Source organism: Marmota flaviventris, chromosome 3, assembly GCF_047511675.1.
Source record: "Marmota flaviventris isolate mMarFla1 chromosome 3, mMarFla1.hap1, whole genome shotgun sequence".
Lineage (NCBI taxonomy): Eukaryota > Metazoa > Chordata > Mammalia > Rodentia > Sciuridae > Marmota > Marmota flaviventris.
The window spans coordinates 89,241,261-89,257,745 of record NC_092500.1 but is presented as its reverse complement, the minus strand read 5'-3'; the positions used below and the strand labels follow the sequence as shown (position 1 = coordinate 89,257,745).

General features: G+C 35.5%; 1 protein-coding gene across 1 annotated transcript in view; it reads right to left on the bottom strand.

The window, feature by feature from the left end:
- Slco1a2 (solute carrier organic anion transporter family member 1A2) overlaps window positions 1–16,485 on the bottom strand; it is a 65,908-nt gene that overhangs the window by 47,479 nt on the left and 1,944 nt on the right. The window contains exons 3-6 of the mRNA XM_027934244.2: window positions 12,713–12,854; window positions 8,338–8,470; window positions 4,851–4,957; window positions 2,573–2,719 (exon numbers count right to left, since the gene is read on the bottom strand). Coding sequence (XP_027790045.2) covers window positions 2,573–2,719; window positions 4,851–4,957; window positions 8,338–8,470; window positions 12,713–12,854 — 529 coding nt within the window. The remainder of the gene's footprint in view (window positions 1–2,572; window positions 2,720–4,850; window positions 4,958–8,337; window positions 8,471–12,712; window positions 12,855–16,485) is intronic.

Sequence of the window (16,485 nt, the reverse complement as noted above, 5' to 3'; positions counted from 1 at the left end):
GAAGGCCAGGAAAATGTAGCCGATTCAGAGTCCCTGTGGGCTGTCCCTGAAAGGGTGATGCAGGAAGATGTAAGAAGGAAGCCAAAGCTACAAAGGAGACCCCTCTGAGATCAAGAGATGCCAGTAATATGGAATATCTGTCAAGGAAGCTGCAAGAACCTACAGAGATAACTAAGAGAGAGGCCATGTGGACTGCAACCAGTAAGGCCACAAGGGAAGAAATATACATGCCCTTTGCAGGTATAACATCATGATCTCATGTTCCCAAGATGCTAGATGTGGAGCTACAGGACTCGTTTGCTCAGCTGGATTTTGATTTGTTTTGGTCCCATTTCTTCTTTCTATACCTCCATTTCTCTATTGTGAAATGAAAATGTTTACTCTGTGCCATTGAATATTGGTACAATTTGCTTTTGATCTTGGCTCAAAATCAAGAGTTTGCTAGAGTCTCGAATGAGATTTTGGACTTGGACTTTGGGTAATGCTGTAACTGTTAAGACTATGGAAATGAACTTATGTATTTTTATATACATAATTATGTAAATGAACTAAATGTATTTTTTACTGTGAGATGGACATGAGCTTTGGGTGCGTGCAGAGGAGGAATGTTATGGTTTAGATGTGAAGTGTGCTCCCAAAGCTCACATGTGAGATAGTGCAAGAATGGTCAGAGAATCCACTGATGGGCTGGGGATGTGGCTCAAGCGGTAACGTGCTCGCCTGGCATGCGCGGGGCGCTGGGTTCGATCCTCAGTACCACATAAAATAAAATAAAGATGTTGTGTCCACCAAAAACTGAAAAATAAATATTAAAAAATTCTCTCTCTCTCTCTCCCTTTTCTCTCTCTCTTTCTCTCTCTCTTTAAAAAAAAAGAAAGAAAATCCACTGATATGAAATAACTGGGAAGTAAATGTGCGTAGACAGGGTGTAGCTGGAGGGAGTAGGTTACTGTAAGTTCAACTTTGGGGCTTATATTTTGTCCCTGGTGAGCATAGCACATGCTCGTGTTCCACCTCCTCATCTCTCTTTCTCTTCCTCTCTCCCTCACTTTCTCTTTCCTCCTTGCCAGGTCCTGAGGTGCTCTCCTCTGCAGTGCCTTTCTGTCATGATTTTCAGCCTCACCTTGGGCCCAGAGCCATGTATGGAGTTGGATGAACATAGACTGAACCTGTAGAACTGTGAGCCAAAATGAACTTTTCCTCCTCTAAGTTGTTCCTGTCAGGTCTTTTGGTCACAGTGATGCAAAAGCAACTAAACCAGTACCATAGTATTTTATGAATATTAAAATACATATTAAAACAAGCTGTTTGCTAATTTATTTTAGAAATGTGTGTGCAATCTTTCAATAGAAGTATGTGAAGGGATTTAAAAGGATTGAAAAGAAAAATAATGAAAGAGATTATTGTAAAGTTAGTGAACCTCCAAAAAGTTCCAAAAGTTATTTGGGGTAATGATTCATAGTTTTTAAAAATTTTAATCCATCTTGATTGTGTATAGGTCTGTTCTTATTTTCTCTCACTCGCTTAAAGTTATTAAGTTTATAAAAAGATAAATCTACATTAATAAGAAAATAACCCTATAGACAAAGTTTTGATTTTTTCAACTAGATATAATAGCTAAGGGATATAAGCAAGTCATTTATAACAAATTAATATTAGAAGATTGGGAGAAATATAAGAAAGTGGCTCTTGGGTTGACTATTATACCAGATAATACATTAATATAAAAAGGTAATTATGAAGATTGCTTTTGTGAAAAAATATGAAGAATCCCCTAAGACATGGAGACTGTGATGAAGAGACATTATCAAGGAAACTATACATAGGGTATCAGGGTTGTGATTGATAAGTAAGAGATCAGAGTTAATAAACAAGAAGCCAGCAGGTGTCATGAAGGTGGTAAAGAAGACTTGATTAAAACAATGTTTCAGAAAGATTACACTGCAAAAACATTTATAAGAAATCAATAAAAGAGCATATAGAAATAAGTGACCAACAAAGAAGTTATAATAAATTATGAAGCAATGAGAACCTGAACAAAAACTGAAATAGCAAAAGTAGTGAGAAAGATCTTGAATCTTCTTAGAGCTTAGAATCTTCTTAGAAAGAATGCAGTGTCAGGGAAATAGAGCATTCAGAGGACTTGAGGGACACTAGATTAGTAGTCTTTTTAATAGTAGAAAGCAGATTTTGCAGCTAGGCAAACTTATACACACGTGTAATCCCAATGACTCAGGAGGGTGAGGCAGGAGGATTGCAAGTTCAAGGCTATCCTGGGCAACTTAGAAAAACTCTTTCTCAAATTAAAAAAATTTAAAGGACAGGGGATGTAACTCAGTGCTATAGTGTCCCTGAGATCAATCCCTAGTACCTTAAAAAAAAAAAAAAAGAAAAGGCAGATTTTACAAAGTGGTTTATAATTGATTGCCACATTCAAAAACCTTATGGCTAACTATGCCAAGGGAGTCTACTCATCATTCTGGAAATCACTAAGATTCTATGTAGACAATAAATTTTTAACCTAAGGGAACTTCTGTCTTGAAAAGGAATTAAGGCAGATTTTTAAACTTACCAATATACAAAGGAGAGTTTTCAGATTTGGCAAAATCTTCTATATAGGAAATACCCAAAGGCATGATGGGGGTTTCACCTATTCCACGTATAATATTTCCTACCAGTACATATACCCACATTAATGACTTAACTTCCTTCACACACTCTGCATTAAAATGAACAAACAAAAAAATTGCATTAGTGCTTGGATAGTAAGTGTTAGTGATACTTAATTCAAAGTTTTCTTTAAGCATTTCGTAGTTCTTATATGCCCATGACATCTTATCAATAATTTATCTACTTGGCCAGCAATGAATCATTGGGTCACCCTTATTGCATTTTTTTTGTGAGAGTGCTTAGGTTTGGACAAGAATAAGTGGTGTGCTGGAACCTGTTCTTTTGGGTTGGGAGAAAAGACTACATATACCTTTTCCCAATTCAATATTTAGTGTCAATTCTTTTGGGTAGTTTGATGGGAGTATTTACATCATATAGAATTTGGCAAACACCAAATATCAGGCTTACCCCAATCCCCCCAAATTTAGTTTACCAGTAACTACTGGTCCCAGTTAACAGCTATGAGTGTTATCCCATTCCTACACAACTTTGGGTAGATAAAAAACACACATACACAAATATATCTCCCCATAATTCATATCACATTTATCAATATCACATTTATTTAAAACCAAGTTCCATTCAAGATTGAATTTTCTACAGCTGATAACTTTATAAAAACTAAAAATATTTAACTGGGAAATAATCACTTTATTTTCTATGAAGACTACTGTATACTGAAACTACCAAAATCTTTTAACACCACCCCAATCCTTGGAGCAACACCTTCTTATTATAATAATAAAGACCAGGTCCAAGGGAATTCAAAAGAAAAAACAAAAAAAGAGAGCTCTCTGAAGATTTAGATCTACCTTTTTGCAATTTTGGTTCTAAGACAAAAAAGCTGTCAAGCCTTAAGGAAACACTGTAGGGTCATGTTTTCTGGAGAGTGAAAGACAAGGTACTTTCACCTCCTGTAAACTGGCCAGGCGTTGTTCACAAACATCAGGGTCCCCAGCATAGTTGTATCCCGCAGTTTTTTGAGAAGTCTACCTCGAAGTCATTCCCAGTCCCAAAATATCATAGCCTCCATTTCTGGAGATTTGTTTGTTTGTTTGTTTTCCCCAATGATAAGCACAATGATTTGCATCTAGAGATCAAAGACAAATCCTAGGCTTACTCTAGGGCAAAACTGAAGATGTTAAGTGATGAAAGAATGAATGCACTTTCCTGGAGATGCACCAAAGAGGGGAGGCTTTGCTGCCCCCACTGTAATGCAGACTAGTGCCTGCACAATCCTTCTGCAAGGCCAGAGTGAGTTCAGGCTACTGGTGATGTTTTCCCTTTTTTTTCTCAGTAGCTTCTTTGGCTTAGCTCTTCTGAGACAGATAGTCTTTAACTCTGATTCCATAATGGCAGTAAGTTCCCAGCTATCAGGACTACTGCAACTTCCACTGTCACAAATCCAGTATTAAAATGTCCCCATCAGAGGAGGAGAAGTTCTGGCTTGAGGTAAGTCAGCAGTCATATCCAGACTAAGTGTCACTAGAAGATTATTTAGATCCCTTAGCATATGAAGGAGCAGAGGCCAGTATGCTGTTGCAGTTTTGTGCTAAAGTGTAAAGTCAAGTCTCTGTTAAAGAAGGTCAAGGAGATGGAAAAACAAATCCCCATTAGTAGAAAGGGAATAAAGTAATTCCAAATTTTAATATACTTGCTGCTTTCCTAGCTATAGAATATCAGTGATATAATACAAAGCTTTAGAACTTTTTTCTCTATTTGCTATTTGCCTAATTGTGAGACCAAATAATGAATATAAATTCATCCTTCAAAGTAATTTTTCTTTGTGGGATTAACTCTATAGTGGTCCTGGGATGGTTATCATTGATTCATTTTTTGTTTTTTGTTTTTTGCTGTACATATTGGAGATTGAACCCAGTGTCTTACGCATGCCAGGCAAGCTCTCTACCACTGATCTACATTTCCACCCCTCTTTGACTCATTTTTAAATAACCATTTTAAGAAACATACAGGGAAATCTTAATAGATACATTGAATAAGGGATAATATTCTATATTATTAGACATTCCTATTCTCCCTCTTGTGATCCCCTCAGAATCCCAGAAGAGAGAAAATATCTTCTGTTCATTCACCAAAATCATTTAACTAAACCCAATATTTTGTCCAAAAGACCAGTCATGAATTCACTGGACAGAATGCCATACAATGAAGTAGACAACCTGATGGATCTTGTGTTGGTCTTGAAGTCTGGTTGCCATTTTCCATACACAAGAAACTGTTTGAGGACAAGTTGCTTGAAACTGAAACTGTAGATTCATATTCATATCTGTATGAATATGGGGAAACATATTTATGTTAAAGAATTAATGAGGACAATGTGGGCATTTTGCAGATTACTAACTCCTGCTTCACTTCAGCCACAACATTCAAATCCTATAAAGATGTCTTTTCATCTTTGTTACTCTAATGATCATAAATTAATATCATCAAAAGAATCAAATCGGCTGCTCATTGAAAATGTAGACTCCCCTTACAGTTAGCTTTCAATTCTCTACATGTCAATGTTATACCTTTTAGATTATCTGACATCAACCATCTGTGGTTTTTAGGTGACCATTTCCTGGAAATGATTAATATGGAACAAGGAACAAAAACTAAACTGAAATAGAAAACTCAACATATAATTAAGAAAATAAAGGCTTTGGTGGGGAGGGGGACAATCTCTATCTTTGGATTCTCTGAAGTTTGCTCATAAGAAGCATAACCATGAATTCTGAGAATCCAAAAATAATTACTCAATGTGTTCATTAACTCCTAAAAAAGGAAAAAAATTGCCCATCATAATGAGGGGCCTTGGGAGAATCTCAACTATCATCAGCACAGCTTAATGTAATGTTTTTTCCTCTTCTCACAAGAACAAAAGGGTTAATAGATTGTGGCCATTTAATTTAGGCAAATTACCACAGGATCCAAATATCCTTTCTCAGAAAGTAAATTACATACTACAAGATTATAGGAAATTATGTCCAACTGAGTCTCTCTTTGTTATAAATTATTCTGTTCTTTTTAATGTGTATATTAGATAAGAGAAAGCCAAAAGAAAACTTTCCCTTCTTAGTTGTATATGAGCTAGAGTGTTATGCTTGGATACCCTCAATAGTCTTTAATTTCTATGCTACCGGATATAATACAAAGGGTTTAAATACCTTCTCCTTAGAACAATTGCCTAGTCATGCCCATAGAACATGGCTGTGAACTGTGAACAAAAGTTTCTATTTCCTTACTGATGAGCTCATGAGACATAAGAACTTCAAAGAAATAAGACCTTTGGCAGATGGTGGAACAAATGTAAATAACAGCCGAATATTACTTGATATTACCTTAGATAAGATAGAAAATAAAAGAGCAGTAAAAACTCTTTGCCTGAAAACATTTGATCCCTTCAAAAATACCCGAGAAGATAAAATAAAATAATTTGTTGATTTAATTTATATACTTAAAATTTAGTCTCTTATTCAAAGTCCATTTATTCATAAACACCAACCAAATAGCAATAAAAGGATTTTAAAATGAAAAACAAAAAGGCACAATTCAACAAGGATAAAAAGACTGGGAGATCTGAGAATAAGGCGGAGTTTGAAGAAATGTGGAAAGTGGGAAAGCTGGTATGTCAACCATGACTGAGTGGGAGAATGAAAAATATTGTCATAAGTGTCTACAGGGGAGCACTTAAACACATGCTGTGCATCTCTAGAAAGTTTCAGGCAAGATACCTAAAAATGTAAGTGTGCATGACCCAAATTTCAAATGATTTACACACTTTGTTTTAAAGTGTACATAAAAATGAGTTAGACCTACAAAGACATCCCCTGCCTCTCACACTGAAAATGTCCATTGAATCTAAAGTCTAAGCAGGCATACTGAGGACAGGAAGGCCATGCTAAAAACTGAGTATTCAATAAAATAGAAAAACTGCATACTAAAAAATGAGGTTACCATTCCTACCATCTGGTAGCCAAGCTTCTACCTCCCAAGCAACAGAAAGTAGAATCCTTGCCTAGGATAATTAATTAACAGGTGATGCCCAGTTCTGAGCCATCTGAAAATAACCAGTCCTTACCCTATGAAAAAGTCCTCCATTAATCAGGACAAACATGGAATTTCTAATTACCTTATTGTTGCTGTTATTCCTCTCTTAAATATGAATAACCAAGAACAAGATACATGAGGGACACTACAGTGGTAAAGACAGAGACAAACAAAAACTACACTTGGAGGAGCCAGAGACAACAAAGACAGATGAAGAAAATTTAGACGGGAAAAGATATTGCCTTCTTGAAAGAATAAAATGTTCCTCAAAAAGAGATATTCAAAAAACAAAGGAGTCCTTGAAAATGAAAAAAATATGATAGTATAAATTAGAAACCCATCCAAAGGTTTGGAAGACTCATCTCCCAGAAAGTAGAAGGAGATACACCATAAAATTAGAGAAAGAAGATGAGAAAAACATAAGTTTAATCCAGGATATCCAATATTCAAATAATAGAAGTTGTAGAAAGAGAAAAAAGAGGGGTATGGGGAGAGAAATATTATCTAAGGGAAAAAATACAAGTAATTTCCCCAAATGTCCACTGAAAGCACCTAGCACAGAGGAGGAAAAGAACTTATGCCAAAATAATTATGAATTTCTGACTCTAGAGTTTAAAAGAAAAATCTCAATATTTCCCAGAGAAAAGAAACTGGTCACATAGATTAGAATTGCATAGTATTCTCAATAATAATAACACTGAAAAGAAAAAATAAAAACAACACTTTGGAATGGTTTCCAAACTATAAATCAAATGTGGAAGTAAAATAAGAATATATTCAGATGAACAAGGTTTTAAATATTATTTTTAAATACTTTCTCAGAAAGTTACTAAATTACCCCCTGAAACCTCTCTGACTGCACTGAGAGGGCAACTGCTCTACCAAATGGTGAGGAATTAATGAGAGATACAAAGAAAGCTAATCAAAAGAAAAAGTCAATTATTATAATTCAGGAAAAATAAAAGTTATATAACAGAAAAAAACAACATGATTCAGTGGTGAAAAGTGTTTTCAAATAATACAAATGTAAATACTGCATATGATTTTATAGTAGGAATTCAATATACATCCAGTACAATGAGGTATTAAAAACTAACAAAATACAGAGGCAAACCCCTAAAAGAGCTAAGGCAGTTACAAGGTTACAAGCGGTTGCCCTTGGAAAGCAAAAATCAGGGGTAGGGGACAACTCTTTCAATATAATTTTATTTTTACAATCTTATACATAAATTATTTTGGTAAAAATTAAAATAAAAATCAACATTCAGACTGCTGTCTTTGTGACCTACAATTAAACAGAACCTTATTGCAATCAGAATTGTCTAAATAGTCCTGAGAAAGGAGTAATTCCCAAATTCTGGCAGGTCCTAAGTATTTTTTCATCGGATTCAATCTCATGAAAGAAGTGTCCCAAATCTCTGTTTCACGGATTGACAAGGTGTAACTGTGTGAGTGGAAGTGAGGCATCCAAGGGCACAAGACAGAATTCATTTCTTCCAGCTCCTACTTCACTATTGTGTTCTTTAGGAAGCATCACTCCCAGAAGGGGAATTACAAGCCTCAGTTCTTGCAAATAAAAAACAAACCTAAAATATCATCAAAGACTGGACTACTTACCGGTTCATGAGGAAATGAGGTAGCGATATTAAGAAACACCCTAATCCCATAACCACACATCCAACACCAATCATTATAGGTCTATGTAGCTTAGTTCCAAAATAACTCACAAATATAATCAACAAAAGATTTCCTAGGGAAAAAAATTGAGAATGCTTATTTCAGTAGGTATTAACAAAATCTAAACAGCTTCACCCAGTCATTTATACAATAGTATTTACTATATAACAGCCATCACAAGTACTGGGATTGATACTCAGGATGCATAAAACCTTTAAATAAGTAAGACAAAACTTCTGTCCTAAAGGAGGATTCTGTTTCACAATTAAGACAGATACATAAACAGATCTCTGTGGAACATCACCGTTAAAGAGGGCAGAGGAAAGGAAGTTAATGAAAGATACTGAACAATAATTTTGGGGAATTTTAAACCTCTGTGATTATCCAACCTTGGGAAATAGGACACAAAAGTAGATAACAGCTTGTGTGTGACCTCTGGCCTCTCCTTCCATGCCTGTTCCACAAAACAGGTATGGAGATAAAAGCTGAAAGAACCAAAATGTAAGTAGGTTCCTGACAACCATGCATTTTTAATTCAATAAACAATATTTACCCTGATTCCACTATGTGTAAAGGAAACCTCTATGATAAGCTTAAGGATTATAAAAATTTCAAAAAATCTTTTCCTCAAGGAGTTAATTTTCTAAGTAGTGTTGAATACTTTGAAGGCTTTTCTTTCAATCTCTGTTTCTCTCTAGTCTGCATTACATATAGAACAGAAGTAGTGTTTACATTATTTTACATGGAAAGTGCCCCACATCTATAACCACATTGGCCTCTCCACATCTGTAAAATTCCCAGTACTAATTCTATCCTTGTTGAAGGTGATGTCTATGGAAGCTCACTGAAATCTGTATGTTTTTGTAAATGAAGAAAGGAAGAGCTTTCCTTCCATACATAAGTTTGAATTCATCTTTCACATGGCCTTGCTCTGTCAGTAAAATCATTGCCATAAGGACATAGGACCAGAGAAGTGTGGACAAGGCTATGGAGAAGGTGCTTATAATAATAACCATTGAGGAATTCAAGTGAAGTCACATAACTTACTTCTGTTTTTCTCCCTCAGCAATTTATTTTGGGTCTTCAACATTCTCAAGTCACCTATTACATCCACTAGTGGTAGGAGTAGTTAATATTTTATACTTTGTTAAGAAATTTAGGGCAATGAAATATTATGGTATATGGTTTTCCCACCCTGGGGCCTTACTGCCTTCCTTCAGTTTCAGAGGTATTGGTGCCCATCTGACCATCCAAGTCCAAGAACAACATCCATTTTCTCCAGCAATTCATACCAACAATTAAAATCTCCCTCACATATTTTAAACCTCTCACTCTCACTAAACTTTAGTCTACAGATGTCTTAACTAGTTGCTCTCTAAACTTCCAAGAACATTCATCTATACTTGCAGATTCCATGTCCCCCCCACCTCCCATTCTTTCCTGAAGTCACTGCTGTCTCCACTACTTTTAAGCTTCTATTCTTCTTTTTTTATCTTTTCTTTTTTTTTCCCATGTTAAGAGATTGAACTCAGGGTCTCACATGTACTAGGCAAGCACTTTTTACCATTGAGCCACATCCCCAGCCCTACTTTTTTCTTCTAAATCTACTATTCAATTAAAAGTACTTGGCACATGTCATTGATTACTTCAACACTATGAAACCATGGAAACAGTTCTCCATCCTTATCTAATTGAATATTTCTAATGTTTTTAACACTGTTGACACATCCTTTCACATGAAATTGAAATACATTGTTTCTTCTGGAAATTTTTACTCACTTGGCATGTATAGTACCATTTTGTCTTGTCTATTTCTCCTACCATTCTTTCTCTTAACACTTTAATGGGTTCTTTTTCTCCCATCTCTGGCTTAAACATTGGTACAATTCCAGGATCCACTCTTTATCCATTGTACTTACTCATTTGTTTGTTTCACTTTGCAGTGCTGGAGATGGAACCAGGGATTCCTGCATGCCAGGCAAGCATTCTATCACTGAACCATATTTCTAACCCCTGTCCATTGTACTTATCTTACATCCTCTCCCTGAATAGACTCATCTACTCTCTACTCTTAACAAACTCCTACTTACTCACTATTCAATAGCTCCAGCCCAGGCAGTTTCCCCATGCTTTAGACTTGTAACTGCAATGTAAAGATCACTACCCAAAGGTCTCACAGATACCATCATGAAAAAATCACCTAAATAAAGCTCATCATCATCTCCACAGCCACTACCATTATCTTGCTCCTCTTCCTGTATTCTCAGCCTTGACACTACTATCCTTGCCACTGTCCAAGTTGGGAAGCCCTTGCCCTTACCTGCCTCTTATATGTCATCAGGTTCTCTGGAATTTAACTCCAAGATTATTTTAAGTCACTCTCTTCTCTTCATTCCTATAAGTATGATCCTGGCTCAGACCCAGATACTTTTCCATTGGCTTCAGCATCAGCCTCCTGGACCCTCTCTATTCTCTATCTGGTTTTCTACCTTCAAATCTATCTCAACACAGTCATAAGCATTGCCCTTCTAAAATGTGAATCCGACACGGCTTTAAACAGGGATTCTTAGTCATGGGTAGAAATCACAGATGACATGAACTTGAGTGAGAAAAAAAAGTTGCATCTTTATTTTCACTAATCTCTATTAGCTTTTCCATTGATGGTAAAAAGTAGGCAATAAAATAAAATAGCATTAACAATTCTTATGATTTTGTCACCAACAGAAATATAGATATTTGCATGTAATTACAGTTGTTGCAGATACTCAAATATTATTAACACCAATAATTAGTTGAAAATTAGTGCTAGATCTTGTTTAATGTGTTAAAATCCAGGACCATTATTTAAAAAGCTATTTTTATATTTTGATATAATGCTATTTCAATATATTTGGCTTCCTTTCTACTGCTATAGTTTTTTGTTTTATGAAATTACATTATTCTGAGGTCATACGGCAACAGATTACCAAAGAGGTGCTTAGCACAGAAGAAGACCAACAACACCCTTTCCGATCTTTATTGACTCTCTCCCTCACCCCGAGACTAAAAAATATACTCCATAACAATTCCACAAGTCTCTGCCCATTTCTTACCCTTATACACCCTACCTACTTCTCCAGGTTCACATCCTAACAATTTCCACCTCAAGCTTGACTACCCAACAATACAGGGCTGAAGATTTCTCCCCACACAAGCTACTGTGCTGTTTCACCCTTGTGCTGCTGCTTCTATTGGAACTCCCTTCACATTTACCTAATACCATTTCTTCACCTGGAAAACTTTTACTCATCTTTCAAAAGCCTGTCTTTCCCAAAGGAGGTTGTGTCCCCTTTCCTGTTTCTATAGGATCGTGCATGCATTTATGAACAATATTTATTGCATTCAAAATTATTATTTTGCACCTATGCCCTCCACTAGCCTGTGAGCTGAGTCTATGCAAGGAGTCTATGCCAGAAATCTATGCAGGAGTTAGTTCTAACTCTATTTCCAGGAGTTAGGAGAGTCAGAGTAAGATCTGAGGTAGTTCTAACTTTATTGCCAGGACACAGGAGAATCAGAGTAAGATCTGATCAGTCATCCCAGGTTTCAGTTTTGTTTCTCCTCAACCCTGGTTTTTCTTCACATTTTGGTTAAATCTATAAAAGGCAATTTTTATCTTGAAAGAAGTAGAAGCTATTATAAAACTGCAAAGGAGTAGCATCACTATTTCTATGTAGCATTGTTTACAGAAATCTTTTCCTCCCTCATCTTTGTTCTCACAAATTCCCAGTTACTCCAAAAATTAGAACCTAAAAGTAAACTTCATTCTTCCCCATGGGATGTTTCTAAAATAAATTCAGAGAGAGACAGGAAACTAGTTTCTTCTTCTTTCTGAACATAGAAAGGAGAATTGTCAACCTCCCTGGCATAAAAGGAAAAGAAAAATATTTGTGTTTTCCTTTGAAAAACAAATTCCTTTGGTCTCCCACAATACATGCTAAATTCAAAGATGACAACCTTGTTTCACTCAGGGCTGTCAAATGATAGATTTAAATATAAATACTCTGTTACTCATGCCAGATAGCCAAGAAACTATTAGGATAAAAAAGATAGTGGTGCGATATGTGGCAATATTTAGGTATTAATTTGAGGTAATATTTAAATGGATTGTTTGTAAGCATATCATAAGTTTAGCCAGGCTATTCAATCAGTTTTAGAAAACATGTAATTCAGTTAGATTAAATGGCTTAAAACAGTAAATAAAGAGAATAAAATTCAGAACAGCTAATAGATAAAACAAAATATAAACACAAGTAATGCAAAAATAATTCATTACCAATTTCAAAGCTCCCATTAATAAATCCAACTAGAGATGTCGGGATATTGAATTGTCTCTCTATTTGTGTGAGCATGGAATTCATATAAGATCCAGATAGTGTTTTGGATACATATGCACAAGTTAATGCCAACAAAAACATCTAGAAAGAAACAAATAAGAAAACTTTATTATCAAATTATATTTTCATCATCTATTGGGAAAAAGTCCTCTGCCATTAGATTATCTCCAACTTAAGTAACCCGTGAGCTTGCAAGAAACTTTAAAATCTGGTCTGTTCTTCTGGTCTGTCATGACATGTTTTCTCTCTAAAAATTCAAAGTGGGACTAAATGACTAACAGCACTGAATTTTGTAGGTAGTTATAGTCTCATTATTTTATAGGCATACCTTATACATACAGAGAAACAACTAGTTATTCTAACACACAGCGGTTGATTCAAACATCTTAAGCACTACAATGCTATCTATGGTACAAATGAATACATATATTTATGAAAATAAGGAATACAGAATCAAACAAAGACACTGTTGATGTAGCAAATCTGTTCAAGTTCTCTCTGCAGGAGGACAAGTTCCCAGATGACCTTGACCAATCCAGCTCTTCCTCCTCTCTTGCTTGAAATTTCTGGGCAGAATTATTGCAATCTCAGTAAATAGGAAATGTCCAGGACAATCTAAAGTATGCCTTCATTTTCCCCAGCACAGGATGTTCTATAATATTTGAGCTCAGCAAACAAAATGTTGCCCATGATATATAAACCCAAGGTCAAGCACTTTTGGGGTCCCTCAGCTGTGGAAAAAAGGTAGGCCTATGCAGAGATGAGACTCCATCTTCTCTGGGTGGTTTTCTGGGTGTTGAGGGACCAACTCACTACAGATCCCAGGCTTCTGTTTATCTTTACTACCTGCCTGTGAGAAATAAATTAATTTTTCCTGATGTGTTGTATGAGTGTTCTTCTCAGCAACTCATAACTCCAACAGCTGGGTTTATGCAAAACCTCCTGTCAGATTTAGGAACTTTTGTAGTCTCTTATTCAAAGTAACATGCAGATTATATGATGTCAGATTTCTACTTACTGGTACTAAATTTACAAAGTAATATTTTCATTACAAACTATATGTAAATATGTCTTTAAATTGAACAGGTTCTTATTATGATAAATAAATATGCATACTACAAATTTCTACATCTGAATCAATCATATCTGCTACATAATTAATTCCAAAAAGCAGTGATGTTGATGCCTTTTTGCTTTTCAGTATTGGGGATCAAACCCAAGGCCTCACACACACTAGGGAAGTGCTCTACCACTGAGCTATATTTCCAGCCCTTTTCTACCTTATTTTCAGACAGTGTCTCACCAAGTTGCCGAGGCTGGCCTCAAACCTGCCATCTTCCTGCCTTAGCCTCACTAATTACTGGGATTACAGGCATGTGTCCCCGTGCCTAGAGAGGTAGGGAGGAGGGTTGATGCCTTTCATATAACATCAAGGAAAACTTCAAAATTAGAACCACTGTGATCAACAGAGCTAGTACAATTTTATTTAAAATGTAAAAAACTAAATTTCTGATAGGTTTATTACATTAAAAAAAGACATCTTTTAGCAAGGATTTGAAAACAGAAGCATATTGGGTACTAGTATAGTTAGGAAGATTAATTCCTGCATCAGAATCAACAGAATATGGAATATTTATGTCAGTCTGAATGGTGGTTTCCAGTCACATGCCATAAGACTTTTTCCTTGCCCATATTGAAAGTTACTTCCTGATGATATTTCCATCTCAGACTTCATTTTAACCTACTTTAGCCATCATTTTCAAATACCTAAAATCCTTACTCCACACACCCAATCTTGAGCCGACCCATAGTTTGTGGGCTGTCTCATGCATTCCCTTCAAAATTACTTACAACTTTATTCTTTTTTTCAGTCTCTAACCCAGTCACGTACTCTTCCATGAGCAGAAAATGATTATCAGCAACTTCATTGGAAAAGTTAGCTCTATCCCTATCCCTTATAATTTTCATCTAGTTCTAGAATAAGTATTCTTTCTCCTATAAAATAACATCCCTTCATCCATGCTCTTAAGTGTATTTTTCCCATTTCTGAAATGAGTCATTAATTATCGCTCCCTCTCCTCTCACTTCTTACTGCCTCTCTCCCCGCTGTAACTTAATAATGCATTCAAGATACTTCTGTGTCTTTTGAAAACAATATATTCCCTCATGCCTGATGGTAGATGTTTAGAAGAATAATATATATTCATTGCATACATTATTTATCCTTCATTCAGCTTACAGTCTGCTATATAGTCTGGCGTATTCTGAAGGTATTACATTAAAAAATCAGAAACAACTTCCTAAGTTCAAAATCCAATAGACAATTGAATAGCCAATCATTGGCTTATTTGATGTCTCCAAATTATTTGTTACCATTAATCTCTCTTTTCTTCCACAAATTCCCTCCTCCCACACATACCTAAATCTCTGCTTACCTGATAGACTCTATCTACTTAGTTTTCTCTTTGGCTAACACATTCAAACTTTAGTTTGTATTTTCTACTCTTTCTGCCATGCATGTTCTCCCAAGAAATATTATTCCCAGTGCTCCAATTGTATGCCTACCTCTATTACAGCCCCTATCACAGTCCATTTTATCTATGTGTTTGGATTCTTCCCTCATTGTACTGTGAATAATTCAGAAATAAGAGCCACATTTTACTTGCTTTTGTGTAATTTATGCCTAGTAAGTGGCTAGTGTAAGCACCTAAGACATGTTTATTGAATTAATGACAGATCAAAAACAACCTGAATAAACAGTCAGTATGAACTAAAAATAAAACGAAATCTAATGGAGTCAAACACATTGTCTTAATCCATTTCAGGTGTAATAACAAAATACCATAAACTGGGTGGCTTATGAACTCTAAAACTTTATTTCTCACAGAAATACAGAGGCTAGGAATTCCAAGATCAAGGCACTTGAAAGTCTGATGTCTGGTAAACCCACTTACTGATTGAAGGACAGCTGTCTTTTCATTATGTCTTTACATGGTAGAAGGAACAAGAGGTCCCTTGAAGTTCTCTTTTTAAAGTGGCCTGATTTCACTCATTAGGGTTCCACCCCTGTGACTTAATTATCTCCTGAAGGCCTTACTTCTTAGCATTATCACCTTGGGGGTGGGATCTCAGCATATGAATTTAAGGATCACAGACATTCAGATCACAGCATACACCTAAGCCAAAGGTTATCTGTACCCATTAGTCTACTGAAATCTGAATAGAAATTTTTATGAAAAAGACCTGGGAAATTTTAATATCAAGCATAGCATAAACTGCAACTATTATATAGCTGCAAAATACTGTAGCTATGTCTCCAGCTATTTAAGTTTTAATATTAAATATCATTCATGGAACTTCTCTCTTCTCACTATAAGCCTTTGCAGATCATATTACTGAGACTATACAACTTTCACATGACTTTATAATTCAGGTCTCATATAGAAAATCAAGGTTTTACCAAATCAAGTACAAATCTGACTTGGGAAAATATTTTTTTCTACTTACCATTTTAAGAAAGAAAACTAGAAGGATAATGATCCCAGTGTTCTTTCCTCAAAACTATTAAATGAATTCACTAAATTGATTCTATTCACAGAGTGAAATAAGCCAGTGGTAGTGGCATTCTAAGTCTAATGTTAACCTGTATACACAGCTAGTTCATATATATATATTCCTACTAACTTTTAACAATTATGTTCTAAAGTTTGAA